Source organism: Scleropages formosus, chromosome 4 (genome assembly GCF_900964775.1).
Source record: "Scleropages formosus chromosome 4, fSclFor1.1, whole genome shotgun sequence".
Classification (NCBI taxonomy): Eukaryota; Metazoa; Chordata; class Actinopteri; order Osteoglossiformes; family Osteoglossidae; genus Scleropages; species Scleropages formosus.
In genome coordinates this window covers 5,720,026-5,743,868 of record NC_041809.1, presented here as the reverse complement: position 1 = coordinate 5,743,868, position 23,843 = coordinate 5,720,026, and the positions used below count along the sequence as shown (strand labels likewise).

Below are 23,843 nucleotides of genomic sequence, written 5' to 3'. Positions count from 1 at the left end.
ATCAAGTACTTAGGAATTTCAGGAAAAACACATCTATCCCTCACCATGGCAATAAGTCCATTAAAATATTCTGATTTTATTTTTATGCTTGCACTGTTCAAAGCTACTGTCATGCGTTTGCTCTGACAGGTTTTTTCCAACCAGAAATACATGAACATAAAGCTGCAGCGTGTCAGACGTGAACACTGCTAAATGAGTATGAATGGTGCTCGGATCACCTGCCATCATGTCCCTCAATAATGTTCTGCAATCCACTTGTGTTCCTGCACCTACAAGGGGTGTATCCATTGTCGTTTGTACCTTGTTACACAGGCCTAACAGAGGTATTATGGGAAATTCGCGATCAGGGTGTTGATGCTGACGAGCTGCCTCTTTGAATCCAGGCTATTCGAAGATGCAGCCAGCAAGCTCAACCTGGTGGGGTTGGTGGGTTTCCTTCAGCAGCTCCGCAGAGCATCCCAGTCGCAGCTCTTCGATTCTGTCACGGAGACCGGTGACTACTCCTTGGCCATGCCAGGTATCCCGGAGATCCTCTCCGTTTCCTAAAATGTATGTTTGCAGAGTGAACGCAACTTGTTTTTACATGTCCAGCCAATAGGTGTCAGTAAAGGGACGACTGGTAACGTAGCGTTAGAGCTGATGCCTTTGGACCCAAAGGTCGCAGGTTCGAATTCCATCTCCAGCAAAACACTTAACCCTAAATTGCTCCAGTAAAATTATTCAGCTCTATAAATAGGTAATTGTAAGCAGGATAACGCTGTAAGTCACTTTGGAGAAAAGCGTCAGATAAATGAATAAATTCAACGTAAATGCAAAATGCTGGTAAAGTACTCTCAAACAGAGTAGGAGTGGGTTATTTTAACTCACTTCAACAGGATTAACCAGGTATGAGCTGTAGACACTGTGGAAATGAGTTGGTTTTTCTAAAAATTATTTATTACAGTTATGTGTAAGGTTTTTACAGAACCTAACTTGTAAATAAAAAGAGGGGTGTCTGCATTATTAAGGTTTTATTGATGGTTGCTCGGGGGTCAAAGTTGACGGGGGTTATGAACAAAAATAATTACAGGATGCAGTGAGAAAGAACTGAAACAAAAGAGTAAATGTTGCTCAAGATGCGATTGGAGGATCTGCAGGTGTGCCGTACGTGTTACGGTTCTGGCGCTGAGCAACCGCATTACGCAAAGGGAATTAACTGCACGCTTTCAATGTCGACTCCCTCCGCCCGGGAAGGCGAGGCCAAGTCGACCCAGGACCGCCGCAGCGCCCTGCACCTCTTCCGCCTGGGGGAGGCCATGCTGCGCATCGTTCGGAACAAGACGCGCCCCCTGCTGCACATGATGCGAGCCTGGAGCGTGGTGGCGCCCCACCTGGTGGAGGTATCTAATCACATCCTCGGGTTACAGCTGATGGTCGGTCTTTTTCCGTATTGCGCGTTAACTGGGCAGAGGCGCTACTTAATATTCCTGCTCTGCAGGAACAAACCCTATTAAGAGGAAGTGGTCATCCTGACCTGTACCAGATAAGACGAGTGCTTAACTCCATAAGCCGTTGTCCCGCATCCTCCGCATGCTCAGTCCTGCTCCCGTCTGCCCCCCATCGTTTGCCACCCCTCCCCCAGGCCGCTTGCCACAAGGAGCGTCATGTGTCCCAGAAGGCCGTGTCCTTCATCCACGACGTGCTCACGGAGGTGCTGACCAGCTGGGCCGAGCTGCCCCACTTCCACTTCAACGAGGCGCTCTTCCGGCCCTTTGAGCACATCATGCAGCTGGAGCTCTGTGACGAGGACGTGCAGGATCAGGTAGCGTCTCGCAGCCCCCTCTTAACTGCTTATGGGTCTGTTACAATTTAAAATAAATCTCCACCTTCAGCTTAACATTCATAACAAAGTTAAATTTATTGCCCTTTGCACTGATGGTTGTGTTGAATGTCGGAGCAGCAGGTGGCGTAGTGGTTAGAGCCATTGCCTCACAGCGGAAGGTCCCAAGTTTGAAACCCTGCCCCTGCCGTAATACCGTTGATCAAGGTGCTTACCCTGAATTGATCCAGTAAAAATTTCCCAGCTGTATAATTGGGTAAAAGCATTGTAAGATGCTTAGTGTACAAATCTCATATTATAGCGAGTCTCTTTGGAGAAAGGTGTCAGACACATTAATAAATAATAATTGTATAACGCTCATATAAGGTCAGTCATTCAATTTAATTTACATAACATTTATTCGATTAACAGACCCAATTTAAAGTAAACAAAAGTGAATTTTGCCAACATGTGGAGGGATATCGATAGACAGGCGATCCTTCAAGTACAGTCACTTAGTCCAAAAGCAACGTTTTTGGCAGCATGCATTAATTGCATAATTAGCTGCATATCGAAGCGTTAGGGAGTCTTTTTTTTTTTCCCCACACATAACTTAGTGGAGTCTATGGAACTGATGGGAGATCAGATGGAAAGCGGGTTCAAAAGAGGTTTGTTTTGAGACTGTTCTTGACTGTGAGAAGGATTCAGCAGTTCTGAGGGACAGAGGGAGATTATGCCACCATTTCCGAAGCAGGGTTTATTTTTGACCTTCTGCCTCCTCCCAAAGGTGGTCACTTCTATCGGCGAGCTGGTCGAGATGTGCTCCCCTCAGATCCAGTCTGGGTGGAGACCCCTGTTCAGCGCTCTGCGCACTGTGCATGGGAACAAGACTGACATCAAGGACTACCTGGTGGGGGAGTACTCCATGGGTAAGGCACACCTGGCCAGATTCCTTCCCCAAACCCTGTAGAAGACAATCAGAGGAAGCGGAGTGTGAGTTTTACCATTTTCACTGCGTTTTGTGTTTTTTTTTTTTTTTTGCTTCGGTCTCCAGGGAAATCTCAGGCCCCCGTGTTCGACGTCTTCGAAGCGTTCATCAACACAGACAATATCCAGGTGTTCGCCAATGCGGCTACCGACTACATCATGTGCCTTATGAAATTCATCAAGGGTTTAGGTAGGCTTAGGTTGTGTGCGTGCGTGTGTGTGTGTGTCCGTGTCCGTGTCCGTGCAGCCCACGGACGAGCCCTGAAAGGGACATCTGATTAGTTTTGTTGGCGTGTTGAGGATTATCTGCTGTCTGCCTGGAGACCAGGGGAGCGTGAAAAGCGACGTGTCTGGGTCACGGTTGACCGCGGCTCGCTGCCCTCGGCGCTCGCTGTGCGTTTGGTGTGCTTGAGTCAGGCCGCTGTGTCGTTGTCCCCAGGAGAGGTGGACTACAAAGAGATCGGGGACTGTGTCCACGGCACTGGGTACAGCTCAACAGACCTGTGCCTTCCTGCGCTGGACTACCTGAGGAAGTGCTCACAGGTAGGCGGTGAGCGAGGGCCGGCGGGGGCGGATCGATATCTCCGAGGACCTGAAGAGACGTAGAAATATGCAGAAGCCTTTTCTTGGCATGAGCTCCAAAAGGGGCTCTTCCTTAGGTCTGTATGTCACCAAAATGATGCTCTGAATGGTCCCTGAGTGCTGAGCGTTCCTCTGGGAGTCGAGGGGTGTAGTTAACGTCTCACTGTGTAGTTAATGTCCCGCTGTGTCTACAGCTCCTTGCCAAGATCTACAAGATGCCGTCCAAGCCGGTGTTCCTGGGCGCCCGGCTGGCCAGCCTCCCGATGCGAGCGCAGGAGAGGTCCGTGAGCAGCGATGACGGCATGGACTCGGTGCTGTCGGAGTGCGATGACGACACCGGTGAGCTGGGTTAGGGGTTAGCATGGGGCCCAGCTGGGTGCACCGTCACTGGGCTGCACCGCAGGGTCACAGGGCTGGCGGTGTCTAGAAGGAGTGAGGACACACATACTGAGCCCAGAATATACCAAAGGGGGCAGCAGGTGGCACAGTGCACTGAAATCCCTTGGGCAAGGTACTGACCCAGAATGGCTCAAGTAAAAATGACTCTTCTGTGTAAAAGGGTAAATCATAAGCATGTTAGTATACAGATCTAACATTGTAAATTACCTTGGAGAAAAGTGTCAGATAAAGTAATAATTAATCTGTGCGTGTCGTTTGTGGTACCGTTTTCAAATGCGTCTGTATCTGTGAAGCACTGACCCCTGTCCCGATTCGCAATGCCCCCCAGGCCTGATTCAGGTGTGGATTCTGCTCCTGGAACAGCTGACGGCGGCCGTCTCCAACTGCCCCCGGCAGCACCAGCCTCCCACCCTGCAGCTTCTGTTTGAGCTCCTCAGGGAGGTCACCAAGGTGCCAGGTGAGCCACTCCCGTTGGACCCTTGTTGCACCCCGGTAGTTGCACGGGGAATGAGCTCACACGTGGATCCGCGCACCTTTTGGAGACTGGGTGAGGGGTCTGTCGGTTCGAGGTGCACACGGAACGCCCGCTCTCGCCGCAGGTCCGGGGTTTGCCATATTTGCCGTGATCCAGCTCCTCCTACCGGTGATGTCGTTGTGGCTGCAGCGTAGCCACGGCGACCATTCCTACTGGGACATTGCAGCCGCCAACTTCAAGCACGCCATCGGACTGTCGTGTGAGCTGGTCGTGGAGCACGTCCACAGCTTCATCCACTCAGGTAGGAGAGGCCCATGGACCACATGGTCCAGGAAACCTGAGAAACTGAGACTCCAATGCACCATCCATATAGGGGGAACACCTGTCAGTCTAATGCCCCATCATTCAGTCCTGGGGGCTCTAATCCACTGCAATATATGCCCAGAAATGCAAGGGAGTCAGAATTTCTATTCTTGTGTGGTTAATAATTGCAGTTGATTGAAATCATTCAGGGTACTTTACGCAGCAGTGGCACTCGTGGGATTTAAACGTACAGCCTTTAGGCCCTAATTCCAGACGTGTCTGTGTATGCGGTTCTTGTTGTTAAGTGCAACTAAATTGATTTCTTCCCATGGTGACCACATTGATGTGCTACTGTACTGTAAAACCTGGTTGGTGGGAGGCATTGCGACCGCAGCCGATCATGCCGCTCGGTGTGTTCCAGACATTGGGTATGAGAGCCTGATCAACCTGATGCTGAAGGACCTCTTCAAGCTGCTCGTGGCCTGTGTGGCAGAGCCAGCGGAGACCATCTCCAGGGTGGGCTGTTCCTGCATCAGGTAAGGCCTGGTGCTCCGCTCCGTAACGTGCCACTCGGCCCCCTTGCCGTGGATCCACCCGCATTTGTTCACGGCGAACAAAAGACTGGGGCTCCTCAGTTAAAGGACGATGCTGGTACAGAGTCATTTCTGTAAATCGTATGTCCACACTATTCCTCTTTGTTCCGTTTATGTGATGCTCTCACCGTGGTTATGGGTGACGGGACGTCGCGGTCCTCCTGCTGCAGGTATGTCCTGGTGACGGCCGGCCCCGTCTTCACAGAGGAGATGTGGAGGTTGGCGTGCTGCGCCCTGCAGGATGCTTTCTCCGCCACCCTGGAGCCCGTAAAGGTGACACAGCAGGGGTGTATAGGGGAGGATACCCGTATACGTCATTCAAACACCACAGGAGGTCCTCAGCTTACGTCGGGGTTCCATTCCAGCGACCCCGTTGTTTGTCCAAAGTGTCCTCATACAGGTGGTCCCCGATTCACGATGGGGTTACGTTCCGCGAAACCCATCGGAAGTCGAAAATATCGTAAGTCGAAAATGCATTTAATATACCTAATACGCACCCCTGCGTGACAGCCTGGGAGGTGCGGATCACTGCCGCTGCCCAGCATCGCAAGAAAATATCGCTCCGCATATTGCTTGTCCGGGAAAAAAAATCAAAATTCGATTTCTGCTGAATGTCTGTCGTCAGCTCGCCATCGTAAAGTCGAAAAAATCGCAAGTCGAACCATTGTAAATCGGGGACTACCCATACTGTATATTACAGAAATCATAAGAATATACAAACAATGAACATGTATAAATACTGTGAGGTATAATGTGGCTGAATCATATTTTTCACTAATCTCACAGATTGTTCATATTAAAATAATACTAATGTACAATATTAGTAATATACAGTACTGTATTATTAACACATACTATGTTATATTTTCATGCTGTACTATTGTTTTCACTCCTATTTCCAAATCTACCATCTTTCACTTTTTCGCTCACTAGCTATTTTAAATAAAGAATAACTTCTGAGACTCAAAAAAAAAAAAAAAACATAATAAGGGTGATGGGACAGCCATTCTAAGTACAGGTGGTCATAAGTCACATACCTACCTGGAGGAATACCTCTGAATTCATTCATCCATGATCAATAAGAGTGTGGTGCGGTGATCCGGAGTCCATCCCGGAAGCACGAGGCACGGGGCAGCGTACAGTCCTCTGCAGGGAAGAACAATGCAGGCCCTTTATGGGATTGAAACCCAAAATCACATGGTCCGGTTTTTCGTCCACTACCTTCTTGGCCGGTGTTCACCCCTCCTGGCTCGAACGAACAGCTCGCCCCGACAGCCACGGGTAGAGCAGGCCTCCTCCGCGCTAGGTGCACACGAGCAGCTCGTGATTATTCTGATGCCGAGGGGGGTTATTTCAGTACAGCTATTTTATCCTAAGCTGATGGACATCAGAACTATTAAAACGTGAGAGACCAGCGATCCAAGTGCTTTCCGCGTCTTGCTGGAATTTTGCCGCGGGTCTGGGAGGGTGACCTCCGATTTGCGGGACCTTCGGGAGCCCGACGCCAGTGGGCCTGTGGCAGGCGTGCACTGCGGTCTGTGGTTTTCTGTAGACGGAACTCGCCGAGATCAGAAATGACACCGTATTTCGCCACGTTTTTAGAGACTCCACGTTTAGAGCCGTAAACCGACAAACGAACCAAAAATAATCTTCTTAAAAGATTAGCGCACCGGTCTTTTTTTTTTTTCCCCTATTTTGGAAAACGGCGAAACCATCAGACAAAGTGTACAGTATCATGACTGGAATTCCTGACGAATGCACACAAACGGCAGCTGCTGCGTGTTAATTCGCTAAACTCGAGGCTGCTCGACGCGGGGTCCGGGCGAATGAGGGCCTGCAGCGAAATGCAGTTTTATGGCATTATGTAAATATAGGGAAAAGCATATGTATGAATTTATCTGTCTTGAGCACGAGATTTAGGTCGTGTGATCTTAAGTGCTCAAAGAGTCGCGGAGATTATGCTGCATTTCCCTGTCTCGTGGCTCAAGTCCTGCATCCACAGCGCCTCTTTAATGCAGCCGCAAAGCTTCTTCCAGAACTTTCTATCAATCCATACTAGCTGGGGAGAAATAACCAAATACACCAAAATATAGATTTTTTTACAAACAGACAAACGATCCGGTACTTTGGAAGGCTATTTTAGTATTACTAACATAAAGGTACATTAAAATTAATTTTAAGTGGCTTGAAAACAGTTATAGACACAAACTCCTATTCCCTGCTGATTTTTGATCAATTCGTTCCATCGATATTTGCCGCAGTTGCGTCTTGATCACCGGCACTCAGCAACGCCAGACATGAGTTGTAAACACTGTGAAAGTGAGTTAATCTGATCCGCTGTAACATCCTTGTTCCATCTGGGCGTGAAAATAAACGCACGTCAGAGTCAGGCTGCAGTGAGCAGAAATTTTAGCTGATACAGCTAAAAATAAGTAAATGGAAAAGGATGTACGTTCAAAAATTTGTAACTTGAGTGCACCCGAACTCAGCCCTCCTCCCATTAATTCCGGGAGAGACTCCAGACCCCAGCGGCCCTGACCAGGACAAGCAATTAATGAGGATGGATGGATGGATGGATGGATAATATGGTGATGTTGTTTGTAAGAGACAGTGTGATGATGATAATTCCCAGGGTCTGCATGAAGGAGATGTGTGACCCACCCTCGCTAATCTGCCTTATCTTGTCCCCCTGTCTGGCAGAACCTGTTGGCCTGTTTCCACAGCGGCTCCGACAGCTTCGCCGGTGACGCGTGCGAGGTGAAGGTGGCCGCCCCCTCCCACTCCGCGTCTGCCGAGGCAGAGTACTGGCGCATCCGGGCCATGGCCCAGCAGGTGCCGTGGAACCCGAGTCCGGCTTTGTACGAGACACTAAGGAGGCTGCTGAGCAGAGATGCTTTTGGGTCAGCGTGGTTTTTGCAAGACCTCAAGTCAAGAGAGCCAGAAGGGGGTCACACTTCACCTTAACCACACTGCCACTGAGCATCCATGAAGCATACGCAACACCTTCATCAGAGCAAATAAGCAAACGTATCAAAAAACCCACTAAAATTTATAGTGCCTCTGAAACACCTTGCGATTCGCTCCTGGTCATTAAGCAGTAAGAGTCCGCAGAGTCATTATAACAAGGATCTCCAAAGGAGAAGTGAGTTGTTGTTCGCGTTTGTCTTTGGGTTTTTGTAGTGTTCATCTGTGACACATCCCTGAATAGACTCTACACGAGTACACGCACGTCATATGAGCCTAATTACAGCGATATTACGTTTACACTTATAAAGATGTATGAATGTTAAAGGTGTCCTGCCCTTGCCAGGTGTTCATGCTCGACACGCAGTGCTCCCCAAAGACCCCCAACAACAAGGAGGGCTTTGAACACGCCCAGTCCTGTGTGCTGATCATCGAGCTCCCGCCGGAGCAGCAGTCCAACGGACACACCACAAAGAGGTAGGAGTGGCCCCTCTGCACGCTCCACCCTTAGCTCTTTGCCCTGTGGTTTGCTGTCCCACCCAGAGGTGGCGCTGCACCGGCAGAATGACACCGTTTGTCTAACCACATACTTAAATACCAGGGAATATGGTGTGAAGATGCTGATCGTAAATTTCCTGCAGACTTTTGCATCGTTGTCACGTATTTGAACGCACGCTGTACCGTCAACGTTTAATGCGCTTAGTTGTCGGGTTATTTATGCTTTAAAAATTAATGAGATTTCAATTTTAAGTTTTTAAGCGCAAGCTGACCATTGCATTTACTGAAGCTCACCTTTTCTGTGTGTGTGTGTGTGTCGGTCTTTTTCCCCGCACGCTGGACGACAGGAAAGTTGGGTAAGAGCTGTTTGATTCAGAGACACAACCGTGAAGTTGATTTAGAGCAAATGCATTCGATGCAATGCTTGTTATACAGTTATTATTTATTTTACCTGCACTCATGCATCTTTGTATATACAAACGGAGGTGTTTGGAGGATGAACATTTTCGCTGGTTTAGCTTGAAGCCTGAGCCACTGTACGAGTAACGCGTGGTTTGAACTTCATTTGTCACAGCGGCCTTTGCAACGGTATGAATTCAAAGGTCGCATCCCGTTCTTGCGGGTTTTCTCTGCATTAAATCAGTCACACTAAGAGAGAGTGCCAGTAAATCAATGTAGTGCTGCAAGTATGCAGTCTGGGATCACAGAAGCAATATGGGATGGGAAAAATCACGTCTTTGGAGAAAATAAAAATGAAAGTCGCTGCGATTTAATTTAAATAACTTTAAATGAACTCTTAAAATGTGCTTCCAAGTGCATTTTCTGTCATACAAAGAAAGATTCTGTTTCAATTATTCATGCAGCCGTAATCCTATTTACAACACTGCACGCATGTCACAGATCACGTGGATACAAACATCGCTATGACAACCAATACACAGCATTATCCCTTGCAAGGCCAGGGCCAGACACTACTGGGAAACAGAAATTCTCTTGTCCTGGATTAAAAGTTGCTGGATGGTGCCACCAGCCCAGTATTTAACCGGTGACAAATGATGGCACATTTCACCAGGAAATAACTGACTTGGCATGCCTCGTCCATGTCATGCTGTCTCTGCATGTGAGTGTCTGTATAGTGATTTCTTTAAAATTCTCTTTTTAATTAATTTCTGCACTCCCTTTTTCAGTTGTTCACAATAAACCTTTGACTTGGCGCTAGATGTACAGACCTGTATGTATATAATGTTGCCAGATTACTGCAGAGAGTCCTGAAGCAGAACGAAACGTGTGTGTCCTAGAAGTTCACGCATAACGGAACTCACTATTTAAAATCAGTATCGATGCGAGTGGAGTTGTGTATAATGACATCTCCCCGTGTTCCTCAGAGCTGCTGAATCCCTTTCAGCATCCAAGAAGGGTCTCGAAACGCATCTCTTTTGGACCCGCTTCTCTCCCAATCTCCTAACAGCTATATAAATTCATGCTGTCTATCACAGTCCACTTTGTATTTGCTATGACTTTCAATTCTTCGTGTAGCTTTGCACTTTGGGAAAAAGCATCTGCTAAATGATTAAATGTAAATGTCACAGGCTGAGTGTTTTCCCAAGCACCATGCGCTCACGCCTTCCCCATGTCATCCCATCGGCAGGATCCCCTTCAGGACCATCGTGGTGAGCCTGCTGTCCCACCAGGTGCTCCTGCAGAACCTGTACGACATCCTGCTCGAGGAGTTTGTGAAGAACTCGGGTCAGGCGGAGCCGCAGGACAGGGCCACGCCGGTGTCGGAGCCCCGCCTGGGAGGCTTCCTGCGTTACATATCCATGCAGAACCTCGCCATCATCTTCGACCTGCTGCTGGACTCGTACCGTACGGCCCGTGATTTCGACACCCGCCCAGGCCTCAAGTACCTGCTTATGAAGGTGTCGGGGGTGGGAGGGGCCGCCAACCTGTACCGCCAGTCCGCCATGAGCTTCAACATTTACTTCCAGGCTCTGCTGTGCGCCATGCTCACCAACCAGGAGAACATCACGGCCGAGCAGGTGAAGAAGATCCTCTACGAGGAGGAGGAAGGCAGCTCGGACTCCTCGCAGCAGTGCTCCTCTGAGGACGAGGACATCTTTGAGGAAACGGCGCAGGTGAGCCCCCCGCGAGGCAAGGAGAAGCGCCAGTGGAGGGCCAAGATCCCGTCGCTTAGCATCCAGCCGGCGAGTAGCGTGGACTGGGCCTGGCTAGTGCGGCGCCTCCACAAGCTCTGCATGGACCTCTGCAACAACTACATCCAGATGCACCTGGACCTGGAGAGCAGCCTGGACGAGCCGCCGGCCCTCCGGGGAGACCCCCTCTTCTTTCTGCCGCTCTTCCCTTCGGAGACGTCCACGCCCTCCACTGGGGGCGGCCTGTCGGGCCGGGGCACGCCCTCCGAGGACGGCTTCCGCTGCCAGCCGGCCGAGACGCCGTCGGAGGACACGCAGAGCCCCGGGGCGAGCGCCCTGAGGGGCGGGGGGCGGGACGCCGGGCGCAGGAAGGAGTGGTGGGAGAGCGCCGGGAATAAGCTGTACACCATCGCCACGGACAAGAGCCTCACCAAGCTGATGATCGAGTACAAGAGGCGGAAGCAGCAGCAGCAGAACCTCGGCGCCCTCGTCAAGGAGGCCAAGGCCGCGGAGAAGAGGGCGGAGCCCGTCACGCTCAGGGGCCCCGACTCGCCCGTCCCCCAGAGGCCCCAGCACCTGCTGGACCAGGGTCCCATGCGGCACTCGTTCAGCGCCGGACCGGAGGTGCTGCGGCAGGAGAAGAGGCCGCGATCCGGCTCCACGGCCAGTTCCCACAACATCTCGCTGCGAGACTCGGAGGCACAGATACAGGTAGAGTTCCGTGGAAAAGAGAGCAGCAGCGTGGAGTCGGAATTTGTTTCAATAAATATTTGACACCGGAACTTTTTTTGGAGAAAAATCAAACCGGAAAACACCATAATAAGTCATAACAACTTTTTCCCAACCGGAGCATTAAATAAATTAATGATCTTTATGTCGAACTTTCAAAGTCTGGCAATAGAGCTACAGATTTTTCCTTACTATTTTTTTTTTTAAGTACAGTTTTTAAACTGACAGCAAAACAGAATCAGCCTACAGAGAAAGTAAAAGTACATATTAATGCACGTAAATATTAGCATAATAGCAAAAGGTCTTAATATTTAGCAGTGGTGGTCTGAGAACTTCCGAAATGGTTATGTTTGAAAATTCATAACTCAGATGTTTGTAACACAAGTAGCCAGTGAACTTTCGTAACAAATTTCTTATTGTGTACAAGTAAAAGGTGACTTTAAAAAAGCGTTTCTGCATTATCCCTCGTCTCTGTGCTCGCCTCTCTTCAGGCTTGGACCAACATGGTTCTGACCATCCTGAACCAGATCCAGCTCCTTCCGGACCCAACGTTCGTTGCCCTGCAGCCGGCGGTCTTTCCTTGCATCAGCCAGCTGACGTGTCACGTGACCGACACGCGGGTCCGGCAGGCGGTTAGGGAGTGGCTGGGCCGCGTGGGCAGAGTGTACGACATCATCGTGTGAGGTGTCGCCACCATCGGAGAATGGGCGTTTGGAAGTTGACTCCACGAACATTTCTATTTGACTGCGTTCGACTTTTAGCCTCTATCTTGCTTTGTCACTTATATCATGTAAGGAATTTTCAGATAATGGGAGTTACCGTGATTATTTTCTTACCTATATGGAACAGCCATGTATTTAAATATGATATATTAAGAATTGTATGAAATCAAGTTATCTATTTAATATTATATGTCTGGTTTGCCCTTGATATTCACCGAACGGTACCAAAATGTTTTTACTTTATGTTCCACGTGCAATGAAATGTTTTCTGCGAGGCAGATGCATAGTGCCATATGACATTATTACAGCTATGTGCTCTAACACGGGCCTTTTTACCTTCTTTCTTCGTGAAAAGCAAACGTCAGCTTGCAGCATGTACTGTATGTCCAGAGTCAGCACGAGCGGAGCGATCGATCAGGCTGCAGTGTCTTTACAGAAACCCTTTTATGAGAAACTTCTCTTACACTACAGTGTACAGCAACATGGGAAAAGGCGAGTGGTCGGGCACCTTTGGGGAATAACTGTGCTCTTGTCTAGCTTGTGGCGAGGAGTGGTGTCGAGCCCAATGTTTACTACGCTACACTGTGTTGGCATTGTACTCTTATACGTATCCTGCCCGAGCCCGTAGGAGAGTTACCATGGCAACCGACACTGACGGCACCAGACGCAAATGGCGAGCATTACTGGAGAAGCGCCACCAGCAGCTGCGCTAATGCTCGCCCCCGTGGGTCGCCCTCATTCTGAGTGACCTCGATATCGGACAGACAGCGTGTGTCAATGTGTGTCACTGTGTGGTCTGCTCTGCTAATGCCAGAGGTCACTTTCCTCCGTCTTGATGCGCGTCGAACACGCAGCGTTCAGTCTTGCAATTTGACGTGACTAAAGCCTTTCGGGGGAAAATCCTGCTTGGTGTTCAGCGGGGTGTGGAGATGAAGTCATTTTCATCAGTCACTCGCAGCAGCCCCCAGTTCCAGGGCATGGGAGGGGTGAAATGAGATTGGAGGGGGGGGAATTACGCCACGTGAGTCTCATTTTGAATACGTCTCTCTCACACGGGCAGCTCTGGACAAACCCTCCCTCATCACTGTCCCACCTCCTAGGTCCCCAAGAGCCGCCTGTTGGAGTTTGCAGCCCATTTTCACACCACCCGAACGCAAACGAGCGGGAAAACGACTGGAAGCCGATGTTAGCTGCCTTTGTGGGATTATAGGAACGTTGTAGAAATTAACGGTGAAAAGAGAATGAGAAATTGTCCCCATTTTTAAAACAGTTGGTTTGCCCTTTTAGCCATCTGCACGGTGGTATGGTGAGATGGTGATTTACCCTTGAATTTACCTGAGCTTTCTATTGGTAGCCCCCATGCGACTCTGTTCAGACAGGCTCTTTGGGCTCAGCGTTTAAAACATGGTTTATAAGGTGATGTTTGACATGTTTCGATGTTGTTTGCCCGACGTTGTTCGGAGCTGTTAGCCGACCGAGAATGTCGAGTTTTTCCTTTCGATCAGTTCTTTACTATTTGAATGTTCTCTTAGGGTTTGGTGACCAAACCGGAATGGAGCTCTGGGCTCCCGTTGCGTTGAGAAGATCTGCATCGATGTACGCGAGAGGACCAATACAGGACTGGTATATGTTTATAACAAGGCCGTACGCATTTCCTCTTGGAGGCCATGTACATCCTCCACCAGTCTTGCACTCACAGTTCAGTTTCTGTTGTTGCTAAGGCTTTAGATTTTAGGCTATGCACAAAACTGTATTTGTATAACGCCAAACCAGACTGTGGCAAAGCCCCTTCAGGTCTGTTTTGAATGTAAAGTTCTGCAAAAATATTACAAATATGTTATGTTCCTTATGGCAAGTTTAATTCCTTACAGCGGAACTCTTGTTATTGTCCTGTAATTACTGTTAATTTGTTCTCCATGTCGAATGTGTTTAGTGTCTTGTCTGTGGGAATGGGTCGTTCAACTTTACGTATGACAGTATTGTTTATGTATGATTCTTTAATTCATGCTGCGCAATTAAAGTTTCTCAGAGCATTAAAATTTTCACGTTTGATGTTGCACTGCTGTCAGCTGGTTCAAAGTCTGTGGTTGAGCTCCCATTCATTAAAACCCAGCTCAAACGTGAGTATTTCCTGTTTTAGTGTTCTGTTTTTAAGACCAGCTCTGGCATCACTGTGATTGATCGATTGATTAGTTTCTCAGTCACTGTATTCTTTGCATTCCAAGTAAACAGTCTAAGGTAAGCTCCCCCCCCCCCCAATATATGTTCTTTCTGAAAGTGCATGTGTGTTATGTGGTGTCCCTTCCCCTCCTTGTTATAATTTTAATTAATGATCCTCTGGAGATGTTGCATTCATTTTTGTCCACTCTTAAGTGTGCCTCCTATACTTTACATGCCACAACACTGAGTCCTAATGCACCTTGTAGTGGATGTTCTACACTTTTAAATGATACCACATGTTTGGGACAACTTACATTTAGATTTATTCACTTAGCTGCCACTTTTCGCCAAAGCAGGTTTGGCCAGTACTTGCTGTGGCGGCGGTTTGGGGTTTGAGCCCTGCTTGGGTTGCCTTGCGACAGACCGGCATCCCATCCTGGGTGTATCCCCTTCTGCCTTAGCCTCGCACCCTGTGTTGTCGGGTTAGGCTCCAGCAAACTGTGACCAGGTTGGTCTTCTCCAAAGCAACTTAAAATGTTAAGATACTTACAATTATTTACCCATTTATACAGCTGGGTAACTTTACTGGCACAATTCTAGAGTAAATCCCTTGCTTAAGGGTACTACAGCCGCGGGTGGGATTTGAACCTGCAACTTTTGGGTCTAAAGGCCGCAGTGCTAAAAACTACTCTACCAGCTACCCACGCTGCCTAGCAATTCTTAAAAAAAAAATTATCCAAAAGCCTTGTGTTTGCTGGGTTTTAGGAGGATGTCTGCATACTGATTGACAGAATTAGAGTGTGAGGGCTAAGGGGAGAACGGGAGTGGGGTGGCACAGCAGACTGGGTTACTGCCTGCTGTGTAGCAGGTCTGGGGTTCAAGCCCTGCCTGCCCCCACAGCACCAGGCAAGGCCCCAGCCCACTGCAGTCTTGCCTGGTATGAGCAGTCAATGGGTTCATCTTCTCCAAAGCAACTTAAAATGTTACATTAAATACCTTGCTTAAGGGTATTGTAGCAGGTAAGACTTGAACCTACACCCTTTGGGTATAGAAGCTGCAGTACTAACCCCTACACTACCAGCTATCCTTACTCTCTCATACCTCTAAAAAATTAGCCAAAAATCTTATGTTTGCTGGGTCTCAGAAGGATGTCTGCATACCAATGGACAGAATTAGATGATGAGCCTTGTCAAGTTGGTGGCACAGCAGGCTTGGCAAATGCCTGAGGGGTGGCAGGTCTGGGGTTCAAGCCTTGCTAGGGTCCCCTTATACCAGACTGCTGTCCCATCCTGGGCTTGTGCCACATAGGCTCTGGCTTACTGCAGCTCAGGACAAGTTGGGGTGGACTGTTAAGGATTTAGATTGCCATTTTTTTTCTTGCTCTTATTATACCAGTTAAACCTCAGAAAGTTTAATATATTAACTTAATGATTTAATTGCCGAATTTTAAGAACACACTTTGCACTGCAGGACCATGGGTTCAATAACCCTGAGGATGGAGGGGTTTTTCCTCATTTAACTCCCTTGACTGGGACTTTAATTGGATAAATTAAAGCAGTTCAATTCAATATAAATGCAAATCATTTTTCAAACATAATTCAAATAACTATAACAAAATATTTCACACTTTTTTTTTTTTTTTTTTTACACAAACCCTCTTGAAAAATTAAACTAAATCAATAAACCTGAACTAAATATCTATACTGATCTGTTTTCATGTTGCTAAAAAGGAAATAAAATTTAGTGACATAAATGCACCCGAAAGTTTATTTGGTTGATTGAAATGAAGACAAAATCTGTGAACACTTTTAGTTCTAAAGATGCCCTCCAACCACAGGGCTTGGAATCAAGTAACCCCACTGTGGTATCCATTCCAACAAACCATAATAAATCTGTACATTGTTATGCTTTGTAAACCTGTGCTGGATGTTTATTACCATGTCTTATTAACCAAACTTGGTGAAAATAAGTATTACAAGATAGTTTTAGTCATGATTTGGACAAATTAGTTTAAAAAACTAATTTAAAAAAAAAAGCATCTCCTAATCAACACTTTGGATGGAATACGTGTCAAAAATCATATTGGTAATCTGGAATAAAACATGACGGATACAAGCACTGGAAAAATAAGTCTGAGCTGTTTGTGTTCCACGGAAATGGGATTCTCCGATGCCTAATTTCCATATGACTGATGTGTCAGTAATGCATGTAGAGATAATTCATAAGGACATGTTCTCTCAGAAGGGACAAATGGCCTGTTCCCAGGTGTCACCATGAGCTAAAAGGGACAGTACATGCTAGAACCTAACAGTAATTTTTAAAAGAATAAATAAATCTGCCTTAGATTGAGACTTTACTATTTTTGCTGTACTGCTCTTTTGCTAAAAAAATGGAAGTTGCTTTTCTCCCTTGCTGATGTAATCTGTCTCAGGAAAAAAAGTGTAGTAAAGAGACAAATTATACATACAGTATATTCTACATATGTGTGTATAATATATATAGTTTCCCAAACTAAAAGGTTAAATGTTGTTGCAGAATAAATCAGCCAGCATACACATGTTTGAGTGAATTCTTTTTCAGCTATGCATTTGTTGCCAAACCTTGTGTTTTCCTCTCAAATATTAAAAAATAAAAACATTTTACCAGCATGTAATCAAGAATAAGTCATGCTTTGGCAATGTGCTCTTCCAGGTGTAGTTTATAAATGTAACAATACAGTTTACATATGTAAGATAAAATAATTATAGTGATTAAATCCACTCTGGTTCCTGAACTTATGAACAAAACTGGGGTGGAAAATCCATCAAAAAAAAAAAAAAAAAAAAACCATGTTATTAACTTTAAGGTAAAACAAAACTAAAATTACTGAAAATAAAACTATTTTTCTCCACAGGCTCTTTTGCTTCAAACTGTTGATTTGATCATCTCATAAGCATGCTCAATATTTGTAATTTTCTGGCCAGATTCAGGTACTTTTATTTCCTACTGGCACAGGATGTGAGCTGAATTAATGAGGGTCCAAATTTCCTATTGTTTAGGTGCACTTTACTGCCACCTATCGGCTGGAAGGGTAAGTACAGGTCATGTTGGGCTAAAGAAACTCGAACATGTAAAAGAAAATAAGCTATTTAAAAAAACATTAAAAATTTGTAGCAACTGTTCATAAGGCTGAAGCCTTTATAAGTTAACTCTATTGAGTTACTTTCTGGCCATTCATACATCCACAGGAGCCAAGCCGCGGTGCGTGGATTTCCCAGGGACACCTCATTAGTGGAAATTTTGGCCAACATCCACAGCCCGAGATCACTGCGAGAACCAAATCAAATGAGTGCGTCAAACTAATCCCCAGAACACGCGTCCGACAGGAAAACAACAAGCATCACATGTCTGCATTTTGGGGAATCTGCTTCTGCACCAGTGAGTCGGCAGAATCTCCAGCACTGTCCTCATCACTGATGAGCATAAAAATAGCCCGGGAGCGTCTACATTAAATTGTGGTGAAATCCAAGGCCTGGATGTGAAAAACTCTTGTGGAAAGTAATGCGTAACACTTACTTGTACTATGAATCAGTAAATGAAAGACATTCTGTAACTCCACCTTCAGGTTAGTCCTGCACGACACGCAAAGTAGCTATAAGAGGACACATTTCAAGTTCTGCACGAAGGCCACAGCCCTGCATGTAAGTCCACCAAATTCCTCTCCTACCCACCCTGAAAGCCTGAAGGTCACAGCAGGACAGGAGAACCTTGGCTTGGCCTCAGAGACTTGGCTGGCCAAACAAGTGCATCACATATGTGCCAAATCAGCTTCAGCAATGCAAATACAACATGACCTAACAGACTGGGTGCGATTAACACAGCGTTTTTTTGGAGGGAACAAAACCAGAACGAGGGATGAACTACTTCTTCATTTGCCATACCCAAATAAAATGATCTTAGCAATACAATGGCTCCTCACCTCACAAATATCAATGGGACTGGAAATCTATTCCTAGTTTAGTTTGTTCATGAATCCAAAGTCACTTGCATCACTAAGGTGCAATAAATGAAAGCTTAATAATGCAGATATGTCTAGATGTATTTTGTGGTAAGGTTTTGAAGGATGTGCATTACACAAATCCAGCTTTGGAAAGAGTGCTATGAAACTTCTCAAGTTTCCTTCATTAAAAAGTGAGATGTGTGCTGGCATTTTCCCAAGCAGACAGTGAGTTGCCCTGTGGTTAAGAGCAAACTGGAATCTGAAGGATGATGCTTCATGTCCCATGAGGAGCCCCTTGAGAAACACACTCAAAACGTCCACACCAGAAAAAAAAAAAAATCCAACTATACGAAGAGTCACAATGCCAAGACGCTTTGGATAAAAGCATCGGCAACACAACAATCAGCCGCTGCCACTCGATCTTTCAATGTAGGCCAAGCACGGTAAATCCGAAGAGAGCCTACTCACTGTGTTCTGCGCTCTGATTGGATAAAGCCTTCCTGCTTATCGGCATGTGCGAGCAACACAAACAGGCTTAATAGCTGCGTCGCATTCACTCTACCGTTGGTCTCGCCACTCGGACACTGAGGCAAAGTGACGACCGCTCGCTTCTCCAAGTGGTCCTGGCATCTGCACCCTGGACAAGGCACCGCTCTCAGCTGCGGCATGAGGACCCTACTGGAGAGCAGCTGGATGAAATTTGGGCCGGCCGGCAGGGGCAGCTACGACTGGGTGACAGGAACACCATCCACCCCTGGTGAGAAGCAGCTGCAGGTGGGTAGCCAAGTACTAAGTTCAGCCTGAAGGGATTTATGAGCCCCACTAGGGCAGAAGGGCTGGAAAACAGTCACATTGAGCCACTTTTTAGTCTGTTTTAATGCATTGTGTTTCTTTTGGTTTCTTTGTGTCCATTTGTGTGTGCATTTATTGCTTAGTGCTCATACTAATGCCCATAATTTTTAAAATACATTCTGCAGGATCCTTTATTGAATATACTGGTCAAGAATACAACGGATGATAGATGTTAATGTGAATAAAAATAACAGCGCTCTAGGTTTTACTAGGAATGGTTTTTTTATTTGGATCTAAAAATGGTAGCTTTTCACACAGCCAGCCAGCCAGCCAGTCAGCCTTCATCAGGAGGGATGAATATGACAAGCTCCCAAAGCCTGCAGCAGGGTTGGGTTATTAATCATATTGACATGGTGGACCACTGCCATAAACCGTGACAGAGATTAACAGATTAGAACTTCATGCAGAACCACACATTGCCACTTACTTGACTGACCCACTCGCTTTGGGGGCTGTTGTCAAATTATCCTTCCTTGCCACACCAGTCTTTTTCGACATGTGCAAACTGACTGCGCTATCCTTTCATGCGATCTTGGTCATTTAGAGTTATTAAATGCACTACTGAATGTTACCAGCTATGTATGGCATCTACTTTGCCAACAAGAAAACGAGATAGAAAAAAAAAAAATCATGACAATACAAGGGAAAGAAAAGATTAAACTAACGGGGCTCAAAATCCAGACAGAGAAAGCTGGAACCAGGGCTTCCCAGCACACTGTTCCAGTTCATGTAACATAAACTCACCCTTTCTGTTGCCAGGGACACCACTGGAATCAGTTGACCCCTAGCGAGGAGACAGGATCAGAGATCATCTTCTACATCCTCTTGCCCGCTGCTTTCCTCCTACTCATCAGCCTCCTGGCCCTCCTGGTCTACAAGCGCTGCTCCCGTGAAAAGCGGGGCATGACCAGCCTCTTAGAGGTGAGCGAAGATGACATCGAGTCGTTCCCTGGAGCCGGTTCCGATCCCTCCGATGGCATTTTCCTCATGGTGTACCTGCCACCCCCATATGAAGAGAGCCTCACCAAGCTGACTCGTGCAACCAGCTGCTGCAGCAGCAAGGATGTGGCTTCCGCTGTCCGGGTGGCTGCCGAGGACTTGGGAGCCAAACTGTAGCACCCACCCAGATCCAACAAAAGGGCTCCCTTCACATTGGAGAGTGGGAAAGTCAAGTTTTATGGACTGCTCAGTGGAAAGGTCACACCCACAAAGAGACTATTTCATTTTGTAACAAAGGTACACGTTCGCTTCTCGGCCTTCAAAGTGTATTGTTTTGTGACAAAGGTGCACGGCTGTGGGATAATAAAACAATCATTTGGAATCATTTCATTACCTTTTCCCAGCAAACAGTTTAACCTTTGTGTTTATTCATAATCCAACACTGCCACAATTCCACATTCAAACCTTTGTATAATTTTTTTTTCTATTAAAGTTTTTTTTTTTTTTTTTTTTTTTTAAGATGTAGATTTCTGTACTCAGATGTATAAACCACTTAAACTGTCATCAGGTTCATACATGTGAAACACTTTTTCAATCAATCAAGCAACACAGTAATTCTGCTCTCTGTGCCTCGCTTCACTGGTCATTGTTTCTCCATGATATTAGCTCACAGTCTGAGTGGGACACAACAGCCTCCTCCAGGAGGAAGATACATTTTCCTCGTATAAAGAATAAACTTTGTGCGACTACAGTTCTTGGTAAACTGATTTTTCAAAATTCACAACTCAACACCTTTTTATAATGTGTTATCTATTTGTACAAAACCTATCTACAGTAACACAAGTTTTTAATAAATGTTAACACACTTACCTGTGTTTTGTGTTTCTTGTGAGATATCAGACAGGAATCCAGCTTTAAGAACCTGCAATTCTAACCTCAGGGTTAACAGGAATAGGTCAGCCTGGGCTAAACCTCACTGAGGAGAGTGCTTTAGCTACTTTTGGGCAGCAGGTGGTGTAGTGTTTAGCACTGCTGCCTTTTGACTCAGAGGCCACAGGATCAAATCTCACTGCAGTGCCCTTGAGCAATGTCCTTAGCCTGAATTGCTCTAGCAAAATTAGCCAGCTATGTAAATGAGTAAATAATTGTGCGTATCTTAATATGGTAAGTTAATTTAGAGAAAGGTATTAGTTAAAATCACAGATGTAAACTATTGTGTGACAGGTTAAATGGAAATGTACATACGGAACTGAGCCCTCTCATACCAACAATAAACATAAAATATGGTAAACACTGACACCTTGTGGATGAATGAAGATACTGACTGTCCACATACTCAAATTCCAAATTATACCAGGTTCTCAAATTGTCAGAAAATGTAGACTTTACTGCTTTGCCTAAATTTCTTAACACACCAGTAGCACGTAAATTTAACATAATTAGAGCAACATCTCATAAACATTTCAATTTCCACATCAACATTGGACAACCAAATGCTAACTGAGAATAAACACAAGTGATCACTTGAATGGCTCAATTACGAGTTTACATCGAACAGGTTTCTCGAAGGTCAAATTCCACAGCATCGGTTCCGCATAAAACCAGTTCAGTCAGGAGCACCGGATGAACTCCCATTTAGTTTTTTGGAGGGATCGCGATTCGTTCCTTCGTAAAGCACTTTGTTCTGCAAAGCGTCCTGAATGACCCTCTGCTGTATTCGAAGCTTCGCGTTGTTGTACCTGCAGTAGACCCTGCAAACGACAAGAGGAAAACACAGTCACTCGTAAGCACTGAATACACCACATCTGAACTTTCCCCCATGACAGCATTTCCAAATTTCTTCAAATGTCTATGCATATCTTCAGATTAATAATATACACACATACACACACCCTGATCTCTTGTGAGCTTGATAAATGTGTTCTATGTTATCTGTTTAAAAACATTAAAACTGCAACTACTCATGAAACATATACTGCTTTATACAGTAGTATGTCACAGACTGTACTCAAAAATCACATCTGCATACAGATACCACCTTCATTTGGTGTACTGCATCGTTGTATTGTTTTCTCACATCTAATATGGTCTTAGAGAAACGCTTCTGCTAAATTAACAGATAAAGAAAAAAATATTTTTTTATGTGGTACTTTTGCCCAAGGCAACTTACACTGTCAGCTGGTCAATTTCAAAGCGATTCACCCATCTGTGCAGCAGGATATTCTTATTGAGTTAGTTTAGGTCAAGTAACCATGATCAAGGGTACAGAAGCAAAAGGAATTTTGAGCCAATAACCTCAGATTACAAGAAAATACCCCTAACCGCTAGACCCACAATTAAATACTTCTGGATGGTTGCACATTTCAGAACACCCCTCACTTTATACAGGCTACAAAAAACCTTGATGGAAGATAAGATTATACTTATGACGTGATGTATTTTTTACCAGGATCCCAGCGTTGTGACAATGTATCCTGCCATCCCGACATCAAAGGACCTCTTCACTCGACCTGTTTTGAATGTCAACTGTTAATTAAGGCTCCAGACATCCCGCATTTGTAGGTTTCCGACAAAAACTCCAGAGTTAGGTGTCTCCAACCCACTTGTGAGCAAGAAGTGTCCGAGTCCAGCGACCAGGGCGCCCCCGGCCCCATGCAGCACCGCCTCCCTGGCGCACGGGATCCTACCCACGTCCAGAATCCCCAGGAGCTTGAAAGACTGCGGGAGGACACGACAAAAAAAAAAAAAAAACTTTTACTTTGTCACAAAACAAGTAAACACGCATTTCGGACAAGAATAAGACTCGGTTTTAGAATACGCTGCAAAACACTGACCTTTCTTTCATCACTGTCCTTCTCTTCAGTCATCGCCTCAGGTGCGTTAGAAAGCTCCTCCACAACTTGTTTCCCACTTCCGGGTTTCTCTGCTCATGCGCGGTCCGTCCAAAAATACCAACCGTAGAATCACACCTACTTTCAGTTCCTATATTTAAATAGATCGTTAAAGAACATTATTTTGCCAATGAAATGCTTACATGAGAGGTCTTAAACTCAGCCCCTAGGGTCAATATTGACTTCACTTTTACTTACTTAACTTGCATAATCATTTGGATTTGATTTTTACTTCAGTGGGTCCTCGTGTTGTGAATACCGATTTCATATCATTGAAGACACAAACCTATTTAGTTTATCTCTTTAACTGCATTTCCTTTACTTGTCTCTTTTGAAAAACTTGCTTGTTGAGGCGCAAAGATTTAACTGTGTTTTCACAAGCAGCAGTTAGTTGGCAGCAAAATGCACCCCAACGGAGTAGAAGAGTGGAATTGGAGTAATTCAGTTACCTTTACGGTGGACGACAGAGGCCCAGTTGTCAATTATCCACCCTTTCATTCTATTATCGTACCTGAGCACAGGAGCAACACTGAACTGTCGAATGTATAAATCAAAATAAAACACACCGAAGAGGAAACTGTAGCTACAACAGAGTTTTTTTTACACAATATAAACTGTGAATAAGTCAAGGCACACCTGTATTGTTAAGAGTGACGTACTGGTTGGATTAACCAACATACCGAGTCAATACCACATTTACGGACCCAACTGCGATCATAAATAGAAGATCCATTGTATCTGAAATAGAGTTTGACTATGTATGGACTTTTAATTAATTTAAGTAGGTTTTTCGGTAGCGAGTCAACATTTAGTCTTCAA

The 23,843-nt window shown here is 45.9% G+C and overlaps 3 protein-coding genes across 7 annotated transcripts in view; 2 read left to right on the top strand and 1 right to left on the bottom strand.

Annotated features, from left to right (window-relative positions):
* The window catches only part of arfgef3 (ARFGEF family member 3), a 33,773-nt gene extending 21,337 nt beyond the window's left edge, over nt 1-12,436 (top strand). For 2 of the 5 annotated variants that reach the window (XM_029251225.1, XM_029251222.1), the window contains exons 20-35: nt 384-517; nt 1,234-1,379; nt 1,622-1,801; nt 2,586-2,727; nt 2,853-2,975; nt 3,225-3,328; nt 3,562-3,706; nt 4,095-4,223; nt 4,366-4,542; nt 4,966-5,080; nt 5,308-5,410; nt 7,838-7,969; nt 8,448-8,578; nt 8,947-8,955; nt 10,248-11,463; nt 11,973-12,436. In XM_029251225.1, coding sequence (XP_029107058.1) covers nt 384-517; nt 1,234-1,379; nt 1,622-1,801; nt 2,586-2,727; nt 2,853-2,975; nt 3,225-3,328; nt 3,562-3,706; nt 4,095-4,223; nt 4,366-4,542; nt 4,966-5,080; nt 5,308-5,410; nt 7,838-7,969; nt 8,448-8,578; nt 8,947-8,955; nt 10,248-11,463; nt 11,973-12,164 — 3,178 coding nt within the window. In that variant the 3' untranslated portion in view covers nt 12,165-12,436. The remainder of the gene's footprint in view (nt 1-383; nt 518-1,233; nt 1,380-1,621; nt 1,802-2,585; nt 2,728-2,852; nt 2,976-3,224; nt 3,329-3,561; nt 3,707-4,094; nt 4,224-4,365; nt 4,543-4,965; nt 5,081-5,307; nt 5,411-7,837; nt 7,970-8,447; nt 8,579-8,946; nt 8,956-10,247; nt 11,464-11,972) is intronic. The other 3 variants (XM_029251226.1, XM_029251224.1, XM_029251223.1) reach the window with 2 other exon arrangements.
* A 6,572-nt stretch (nt 12,437-19,008) lies between these two features.
* On the top strand, nt 19,009-20,310 carry smim28 (small integral membrane protein 28). The gene is made up of 2 exons (XM_029250842.1): nt 19,009-19,116; nt 19,954-20,310. Exons 1-2 carry the CDS (start codon nt 19,009-19,011, stop codon nt 20,308-20,310), a joined length of 465 nt encoding a protein of 154 aa, XP_029106675.1.
* Nucleotides 20,311-20,661: 351 nt separating this feature from the next.
* Nucleotides 20,662-23,039, bottom strand: cox20 (cytochrome c oxidase assembly factor COX20). The gene is made up of 4 exons (XM_018749388.2): nt 22,968-23,039; nt 22,737-22,851; nt 22,580-22,643; nt 20,662-21,884 (listed from the first exon to the last, which is right to left on the bottom strand). The coding sequence occupies exons 1-4, from the start codon at nt 22,998-23,000 to the stop codon at nt 21,740-21,742; spliced, it is 357 nt and encodes a 118-aa protein (XP_018604904.1). The 5' UTR covers nt 23,001-23,039; the 3' UTR covers nt 20,662-21,739.
* Nucleotides 23,040-23,843: the final 804 nt, after the last annotated feature.